Source organism: Mus pahari, chromosome 15 (genome assembly GCF_900095145.1).
Source record: "Mus pahari chromosome 15, PAHARI_EIJ_v1.1, whole genome shotgun sequence".
NCBI lineage: Eukaryota > Metazoa > Chordata > Mammalia > Rodentia > Muridae > Mus > Mus pahari.
Genome location: NC_034604.1, coordinates 59,472,800 through 59,482,922, shown reverse-complemented (window position 1 = coordinate 59,482,922; position 10,123 = coordinate 59,472,800). Strand labels below are relative to the sequence as shown.

Below are 10,123 nucleotides of genomic sequence, written 5' to 3'. Positions count from 1 at the left end.
AAATTACAAAGTTTTGAAGTGGTCATGTCTTAAGTTTTTGCTGTACACATGAGATTGAGTAAATTATCATGACGAAACTCTGCTTAAATGTGCCTGAAATACACTACTCAAGGTTAGACTTTCAGAGTCTTAACACCAACACCAGCTACTGAGTTGTGTTGAACTGAAATGCCTTCTCGTCTCTCTCAGATGGATACTGCTGGCTGTGGTGTTTGCAGAGACCCCCCCCCCGACCCCTAACCTTCAGAGAGACAACTTTGGCCAGACCATGCCCTTAAATTAAAACTATGCCTTGATTATGTACTTGATTTCAGATTATGTACTCAGTCTGGTGTCCTACTGTGTGCTCTGCCTGATTCAATTTTTACCCGGCTGTTAAGCGTTCTCTTGTTACGTAACCAACCTTGCTATGGCTTGTGCCTCCCATGTAATCAGCTTTAACCTAAGTGCATAGCTTTAATTATGTATTTGTCCATGTCCCAGACCCAGAATAATGGCCATGTGTAGGCGTAGGTGGAGGTGTGGGTTGTGGTAATCATTTGCTGAAAGCAGCCAAGTTTGAAGCAACCTCAGACAAACAAATGTACAATGTTGGAAGAGAACAGTAGTATAGCTTGAGCAAGTGTGTGGTTGGGGCTGTTCTTGGTCAGCTGGGGTCAGTAAGGTAAGCTCTTGCTTTGTAAAAATATCCTTGTTAAAGATTTCTGTGAGAACTCTTTTTATTTCTCTCCCACACCATGTTTTCTGTGCTGATGAATAAAACAGAGTTAAGCCCTTTGTTAGGGACAGGAACAAAACACTCATGGCAAACAGATCACAGACCACAAACTTAGACCGACAGAAGATACATGGAGAGAAAATTCAAATTTGGATTCCATCTTGGTTCAAACTACTCTTTTTTGTTGTTGTTGCTCTTCATTCTTCAATGTTACATCAATGCAGCTTCCCTGTTTTCCTTGTGAGCAGCAACTTCTCTTATATGTGTATGTGTTTGTACATACAGAGTAGATGTGTCTATGTGTAGGTGCACATGCTCGTGTGTGTGTGTGAAGGCCAGAGGACCACCTCAGGTGTTGCCCAGCTTGCTCTTTGAGCCTTCTACCCTGTCGTGTATGTTTGTTCCTCAGGCAAAGGCATCGTCCACCATTTTTTTTTTTCCTTTTCTTTTGTTCTTTTTTGGAGGCAAGGTCTCTCACTGGTCTGGATCTCTCCAAGCAAGCTAGGCTGTTCCATCAACAAGTCCCAAGGATGCATCTGTCTTTGTCTCCCCTGTGCTAACACTGGTGTACGAGCATCCATGCCCGGGGATCAAACTCTGATCCTTATGGTACTGAGCTAGCATCCCCCTCCCCCTCAAACAGTAACTTCTGATAACGTCCATTAGCTTCTCCTGCTACATCCTTGATCACAGTGATGATCACCACCTGAAACCCCAGATTTGTTTCTCTCTTCCAACTACTACATCAGAACCTTCATCAAGACTCGGACTGTGTGTCTCCAGCACTTTAGACAGTGGCAGGATTGCTCAGTATTTCATTGAGGGACTGATTTTGATGCAGGGCCATTTAGAATAGAAAGAGCCAACTCCACCAAAGAGATCCCTGAGAGATGGAAAGGGGCGAGAGAAAGGCTGACTTCCTTTGACTTCTGAATTCTAACATTTCTCAATGGTTTTGCATTGTTTTATATGTATTCATTTATCTATTATGTGTATGCATATCTGCCATGTGAATGTGCACTGTGTGTGTGTGTGTGTGTGTGTGTGTGTGTGTGTGTGTGTGTGTAGGTCCCTGAGAAAGCCAGAGGTAATGAACTGCCTGACATGGATGCTAGGAACCAAACCTAGGTCCTCTGCTAGAGCAATAAGCTCTCCTAACTACGGAGCTATCTCTCCAGCTTCCATGTTGTCTTTATAATTTACTGAATACTTTAAATAACTGCACAAGCCATCCCAAAATATATCACAAAAACAAAGCAGATTGCATCTGTTCCTTCTGAAAAGCTTTAGACTTCATTTGTTTATCAGATTACACTTGAATGAATTAAAAAGTCCTGCTCTTTGAAGAGCTTGTCTCCCTCAGATGGATCATAGTAAGCTAGGAACTTTATTTTTGAAGCTAGTTACTGTGACTGTATCATGTGGACTGTGCCATGCTCCCTTCTACAGGCCAAGCCCAAACCCATGGCCCAGTGTCTGAAGTTCTGCTGACCCCACGTTCTGTAGGAGCCACTGCCTCCAGCAGCGGAGACTGGACAGACTCCAATCAGAGGCCACAAAAGGAAGCCATCTTTACTGGTGAATCATTTATTTAGATAAGACAAAAACACCCCCACCTGGTTTCTCTTTATACAGAAAGTGGAACATTTCAAATATATTAGCTTTTCTCTTTTTCAACAGAATTCATTTCAGTCTAGTCCCAGGAACTGCTTCTTGTGTTAGGATTCACGTTTTAGTAACACATATGCGCCCATCACAGCCAAAAGAGCATACTGTAAAGAAAGCACAATGAGAAAGCATTGTGAGGTCTACAAATGAACTCGGGCTTATAAATGTATTCAGATGAAGCCTGCTCAACGCTAGACTGAGAACAGGCTCAAAAGATGACCCCTCTCCCCCTGGCCTTGTTCTCGAAATTAGCCGTTCAATGCACACTGAATAAAGACCCAAAAATACACTGATGACTCAGATCAAATACCTGGCAGACCGGGCTAATGTGGTGCTTTCTCCTTTGTACATTCCCTATTGCCTTTTTAGAAATAGAAATGCCATTTCTACTGAAGTTGGTTGATAAATATGACCAGGCTTTTGCTTCAGATTATGCTAAAATTTTTCTATAATAATCAACAACTCTGTAAATGCCATTTCAGAACACAGTTAATGTGAAAGGTAAAAGAAGCTGTTTAATTTAAATATTAATAAGTTAGGTTGTTAAGTTAATTTATAGGCAATTACAAATGCTCCACAGAAAATCAATGGCAAAACATTTTGTGATGACTTCCTATTTACAACTGCACAGATAAAAGCTCCAATATTTACAACTTAAATAAACATACACACACACATAAATTCCTACCTTGAATTTTGGATAGTCATTCATTATAATGGTGACCATACCAACATAAGGTAAGAACCTAAAATGTGGGAATGGAAAGCACAAAATATAACGTTTGTTTACTGTATGTTGACACAACACTTACTGCTCGACACTTTAGGACACCAGTCTAGGACACCAGTCTTCCTAGGGCACAGCACTGCCGAAGGTCAGGGCTCACTCCTTTCTCAAGGCTTGATCAGCGAAGTGTACGAACACTAAAGGCTGGGCGGTTTTAAGTGGGTGCATGGTTTTTGAGCAGCAAAGCTATCTGGCTGTACTTGGTACCCTTAAAATAACTAGTTGAACCATTTGCTCAAGTACAATAAGCAAATTCATAAACCTAAGTTGGTTTTGTTTTGGGGAAGAAGGTATTTTCAGGTGGCCTATATAAAAACAGCTCCCAGAAAAAGCTTCAAAAATAAATGCATAAGATTTACATGACTCAAAAGGAAACCAGACAACAAATAAAGCACACAGAAAATTGGCCAGAACTTAAACAATTGTCATGATTTTCATGTCCGTGCTTTTCAAGTTAACAAATGAGTTCCCTGAGGAATGAACACAAATGTGCATCCTGTAACAGACTCAGAGGTGACCATGGTCCCAGGGAGGACAGTTCAGAGCGAGTGATCGGCCGCAGGGTCAGCATCAATGTGTAAGTGGTGTGCTCCAGCAGCATTAGCCATGCTGATGAGAAGCAGGTGCCACGTGCACAGCACCTGCCGGTCAGCAACCCGTGGCTTCAGCCTCCCTCCTGTCGGAGGCATTAGAAATACAGGACTGGCTAGCAGGAAGTCCCCTTGCCTCCCTGCAGACACAAGAGTGGGAGTGCAGTAGAGGAGAGAGGGTGAAGGCTTGGTGTCACCATGTGTCACCCATGTGTGAAGTCCACGTGTCACCACCCGATTAATAAAGATAACCTTACACACAGGAGCTATCTGGCCTGCTGCGTGTGGCTGAGACAGTAGACATTTCTAACTGGAGTCTTAAACTCTATTATTAGCATTTATAAACTGGCAACTAAGAGAGGAAAAACATCTCCTTTACTAAGCTTTTAAATGAGGATACATTCTGCACAGTGTCAATCATAATTAATCCTTGAAATAATCATTCATTTTAAAATTTCCATAAAGCTTTCTAGTTATGAGAGGCAAATAGAAACTAATACAAATGTATATTACAAAAAGTCTTCTGAGATGGTTGCATATGAAATTGTGGGAGCCAACCAAACAGCATTTAGCCATTAAAAGGGTAAAAATGAAGATTTGACACAAAAAAAGCTATTTCTACTTACTGCTGGATATAAAGACTCAGTCCTTCCAGCTACAACTGTGTGTTATATGTGCACATGGCTATCAGTAGAGTGTCTAGACAGTCACTAAAATGTTAAGCAGAGGCCATCTCTGGGAGGGTTTCTAGCCATTGGTGTTTAAACCCCCAAATAACTAACCTTTAGGTGAAGGTGTATATAGGTAATATATTCTAGTTCAGTTATAGCTTTTGGATCCTTAGATATCATTAAGTTTTCATTTAAAAGATATTATTTCTTTTATATGTATGGTATCTGGCCTGTTTGTATGTCTGTGCCAGTGTGTACAGTGCCAGAAGAGGGCATCAGATCCACAGGACTGAAGCTGCCATGTAAGTGCTAGGAATCGAACCCGAGCCCCCTAGAAAAGCAGCCAGGGCTCTAAACAGCCTGACCATTTCCCCAGCCCTTGAATGTGTTTTGTTGAAGACAGCAGGGTCTCACTGCATAGCCCAGGCTTAGATTTTACTGGTCTCAAAGCACAGCCTGGACCCGCCTACAGCACTTCTGATGTGTCATGTGACAAACGACTCTATTCTCTTACAAGTGTCTTCATTTTTAAGAGTTTTCCCGGTTTCTGAACCTTCTGATTAGCAACAAGTTCATGCTCACCCTCGAGCTCTTCCTACCACGTCCTTCTTCTCCAGCCAGTTCTGGCCTTCTTTGTACAAGCCTCTATCATCAACTTCATTATTATCTCCTTTAGTCAGAAACTTGATGTCACCATTATCTCTGGAAAGCAAAATGACATCCTCTCAGAAATCATTTTCAGGACAGCATCATTAAAAACGTATTAGTTTAACCCAGACATTACAGCCAGACACAAGCATTTAGAAAGCAGTTGAGGAAGACTTGACCTCTCTTTGGACTAAGTTGATTGCTTACAGATAACCACCCAGCTGAAGCACAGATCTAATGACAATTTCTTAGACTTAAAATTCCAAAACATTCAAGTAACCCTGGCAACCAAAACCCAAAGCAAACCCCAGGCAATGGGAAGGCAATGACTGGCCACTGGCACACAGCACTGCTCCTCCCTCAGGCATCCTCTGTAAAAACCAAGCTGGTACTTAACTTGTTTTTTAATCAAAAGATAAGAGTATTAGTGTCCCTCATCAATGGGTAGGATCATGGAAATAGGGCCTGTCCAGGTTCACAGCACTCCAGAACAGAAGAGGCAGTGAACTTATGCCTCAGTTGCTTCCCCTCAAGTCTGACTCCGTCAGAAATCAGATGGGACTGCGCTGCTCTCATCCCTTCTCAGTTGTCAGGGGAAAGTCTGTTAGGATGGACCTTACTCCTCCACGGTCTCCATAGGAACTGGTGTGGATAAGGCACTGTGGGTGCTTTGTGACTGCCCTCGGGCTTACCAAGTGCAGAACTGCTAATGTTCCACTTTCTTCACTACTACCCACATGATGCACAATCCCATTTTCAGGGAAACAGTCATGAATGACATCAGACAGATACAGTCAGCTGACAGGTGGGACTTACAAGGACAGTCTCTGTGAAGGTGGCACCGAGAACACAAACAGAACTCTGAACCTCCACAGAGTTATGAAGAGGGGGTCTTTCAGAGAAATGAAAACAGGCCCCCTTAAAACGATGCAAGAGGCTCGAAGCCTGCAAGCATCTGAACCCATGTCTAAAGGAGCAGGCTGCTCTGTGCTTGTGTAGACTCCGGAGGGCAGCGTCCTCGGCCATAGTTTATGGAAGTCACAGCACAGTCACCACGGCCTCAGCTCTGAACACATTGCCGTACTTAGAGAGGACTCTCAGAGGTGAAAGCTCGGCCGGGCCCTCCCTGCGTCTTCCTCAGGAGGCTGGCAAGCAGAGGGCACGTGACCACCCAACAATGCCTGTTTGTGAGCAGTGTGTACAGAATCTGGATTAGTGTAAAAGTCGGTGTAATAAAGTGAGTGTTTTAAGTCGACCTGGAAACGGGGAAGGGCCTGAATATCCTATACCAGGAGCCAAACTCTCCATCCCTCCTACCCTCCTCCCTCCTCCCACACAGGGTGAAAAACCCACCATCTTTTAAAAGACAGATATACAGATCCAAATTTAATTGTGTAAAATCATGGACACAAAATGCTCTTATAAAAGCTACACCAAGGTAAGGATACACACTGAGTATATAAAATGTAAAGCCCCCACTCTCGCATGGAAGCTTTCTGGATCTGAGCTAGAATTAAAAGATTTTGTTCCCAAAACCAGACATTATTAAGGTCTTATGTCATCACTGCTACCTAAGGGGAAGGCGAGCCTGGCTGTCAGGGAAGGACTGGTACAGGGCATGTTATGGAAGGTTTTACTCAGCAAGGGCTGAAGTCACTGCTAAAAACGCCCCTTTGGCTGAAGTCACACAGAGAACAGCTAGCTTTAGTATATGTCAGAAGGAGATCCTGGTTTCAGAGTGGTCAGTCTGGTTAGGGGACTCTTTGGGACTCCTGAACAGTTAAGATAACAGACCCCTTGCATTTGCGAAGCAGTCTGAGTTTGTTTTCATTTGACTTTCTTACACATTTTAGTAATCATTTTCTCCCTTACCCCTCATCATCACCCTGTGAGTTATCGTGGGTAAAAACACTGTCATGTCAACTCCTGGTTTCCAGACCAAGTCATGTCCCTGGGGCAAAGTCGCCCAGTTAGTAAACGGCGGGAGGAGACCAGGTCTGGCTCTGTGACTCCTCACTGATCTTTAACAGCATCTACCAAACTTTACAGTACCAAAGTGAAAGCAAGTAAGGTCTCTTTACTTTTCATGAACCTTGATTACTCTGTGAACTATCGGAATGTCTCTTCCTTCAACCTTAAAAACAACTATTTCACCAGCTCTGATGGGGTCCTCCCGGAAATTTGTGAGGAACAGCAGATCTCCCCTGTGAAAGGCCGGCTCCATACTGCCACTGGAAAGAAACACAGTCAGAGTCAGTGGCTCCCGGAATCCATCGGTGGTACAAGCAAACTCCCAGCCACCCCTGAGTCCATGTTTGCAAAGGCGCTGCACACAAACCTGGAGGGTTTCCCTCCAGCTCAGATGAGGACATGGCTGGTGAGGCTTATGCATGGAAGAGCACCAGGGGCTCCTTCTCTCAGCCTGTCACTCCACTGTCTGCTTCTCACTCCTTGAACAAAGTACTGCACTGGAGCTGAAGCAAGAATAGTGTCAGCTCTGAAGTAAACGCTGCCTACTTATGGCCTTAAAAAAAGAAGTCCTGAGTCCACAAATGCATTTCATTTGGAGCTGCACACCATTAGTTCTGGTAAACATCTAGAGCCACCCCTTCATTCATGGCATAGCCTTAGCACCCACAACACTGCAGGATGCTTTCAAGGGAAGAGAAACAAATGAATAGAGTTAGCTAGCAGGCCCTGTCATGAAGCATGTTGACAGCTGGGACAAAACCTGAACCCAGGTCTTGCCTCTTACAGCAGCAACTTTTTGACCATGTTCTACAAGAGCTCAATGCTATCAAGTATTATTGGTGTAGAAGGAATCTTCATGGTAAGAGTTCAAATCTATGTCAAAATCCCTGATGTATTCAAAGTAAACAGCAAGCTACAGGGACTTGAAAGCTAAAATGTAACACATAGGAAGGAAAAAGAGCTACAAAGTCGGCTGCATGGGAGTTCACAACCAAGGGTGAGCTGGTAATGTCTGTTTATTGGGAAGGAGGAAGAAGCAGCCTGAAGCTCTGAGGTCTTTTGGTTCTGGTGCTGCACAAGCTGCCCAGCAGGCCGAAGGCAGGGAAGAGATGTGTGACTAAGCTGGCCCGTTGCTAAGCACGTGCAAGGGATCTGTGCTACAGTGAACCCCGAATTCTGAGTGCAGGATCAGACCTGGCACGCTAACCAGGAAAGCTGACTGAGAAGGGGAATGGGCTGACAACAGAACTAAGCTAAAACAAGTTTGGTCCCAACATGGGCCCCTACTGTGTCCCCCTCTGAAGATGAGCTGCGCTTTCGACTTTATTTTCAACAGCTAAAATGCCTGCTTTTTCCACTGATGGCTTCATCTTCATTCCTTCAATGAATTTCCCAAAGCCACCAGTATGGGAGTCAGTGTCAGAAAACTCTGTGACAGCAGACTGCACTGACAAAAGATAACCCCTCCCAAAGTCCCAGGGCTGAGAGGGGGCACTGAAATCTGGCAACTCTCCAAGTCCAGTAGCATCAACGTGTAGGTCTCTTCTTCCATGGCTGGGAACCCCCAAGCAACTGAGGGATTTTACAGCTCATGACTTAAACCAGACTGCTTTAAAACTATAAAGGATCGTTTAAGTCTCTGGGTATTGCAATTTCATAGAAATGACTGTGTATGCATGTGTGATGAGAAGGGAGCCTAGTGATCTTAGATCCAGTGTTGTTCTACCAAACGTAATCTTGAAACACTCATGATAATCTCAGTGTGCCTCAGAATGTGCATGAGCGGACACACCCAGATTCCTCCTCTCCCTCTTGCATCTGAAGATGGAACCCAATGCCTTACACATGCTACAAATACACTACAGATACGCTCTGCCTCTGACATACATCCCTAGGCCTTCTTCCAGAAAGTTTGTTTGTTTGTTTGTTTGTTTGTTTGTTTTCCTCCTTCCCTCCTGTCCCCTTGCTCAGGATAAAACTCAGTATGCACTTGCTTTACCATAGAAAGACATCCCAAGCCTTCAAAACAAAGTCATTTCCTCAAACAGCGTCTGAGCACGAGACCCACCTACATGCAAAAGTGGAGTTACTGCAAATGAAGCAGGGTCATGGTGTCCAGGACCCAGGAGCCTGGTGCCTTCCTCACTCCTAATGCACCGCAGGACTCCATACACTCCTGAAATAATACTGTGTGAACACTGATGTGTCTCAGTCTCCTCTCTCTCTCTCTCTCTCTCTCTCTCTCTCTCTCTCTCTCTCTCTCTCTCTCACACACACACACACACACACACACACACACACACACTCCTCTGTGAACTACACGTCCTCAGACATTTATGGAAACTGCAAGGCCACCACTTGGTTAGTCACACAAAGGTAGCTGGGGAAATACAGACACAGCTGCAGCCCTGTGATCTGTCAGCAGAGCCCAGTACAAGGAAAGGCACTGGTTTGGAAATAGCAAAAGCCCTGCACTGTGGCTTTGGCTCCTGCACTGGTCAGCTATGACTCTGATCAAGTGACCACAATAGCTCCCCTTTTGCCCCCATGCAACAAAGAGGCTCTATTGCTACCAACAATGGGACTTCATGATGTCAGACACACCGGACAAAGCACCCTGGTACACCTGCTGGCTCCAAGCAGACTCATTTGGCTTCAAATAGACTGAAGATTTCTCCCTGAATAACTTATGGTTGCATGAAGTTGACAATATCCACTCTTCTAAAGCAGATATACTCTCATAAGCACAACAGGAGGTGGTGTCCACTGACATCTCGTGACACTTGCCAGGCACTGGAGGGACACACACCCTGTCTACTAGGTATGGCTTAACCTTTTAAACTAGTTAGGTATAAAGGTCAATTTGTGTACAGATAAATGCTATCTCACTTTGCTGGACTGTTGTACTAGAACACTAAAAGCACCAGCATCTACAAGCTCTGAAACAGTAGTTCTCAACCTGTGAGTCACAACACATTTGGGGGTCCAACAACCCCTTCATAAGGGTCACCTAAGACCATAGGAAAACAGATATTGAGCTGGGCGTGGTGGCACACGCCTTAAATCCCAG

The 10,123-nt window shown here is 44.4% G+C and overlaps 1 protein-coding gene across 1 annotated transcript in view; it reads right to left on the bottom strand.

The window, feature by feature from the left end:
* Positions 1-2,289: 2,289 nt before the first annotated feature.
* The window catches only part of Sec11c (SEC11 homolog C, signal peptidase complex subunit), a 17,046-nt gene continuing 9,212 nt past the window's right edge, over positions 2,290-10,123 (bottom strand). Inside the window, exons 3-6 of the mRNA XM_021214757.2 lie at positions 7,164-7,313; positions 5,017-5,136; positions 3,075-3,132; positions 2,290-2,490 (exon numbers count right to left, since the gene is read on the bottom strand). Of these exons, the coding sequence (XP_021070416.1) occupies positions 2,437-2,490; positions 3,075-3,132; positions 5,017-5,136; positions 7,164-7,313 (382 nt within the window). The 3' untranslated portion in view covers positions 2,290-2,436. The remainder of the gene's footprint in view (positions 2,491-3,074; positions 3,133-5,016; positions 5,137-7,163; positions 7,314-10,123) is intronic.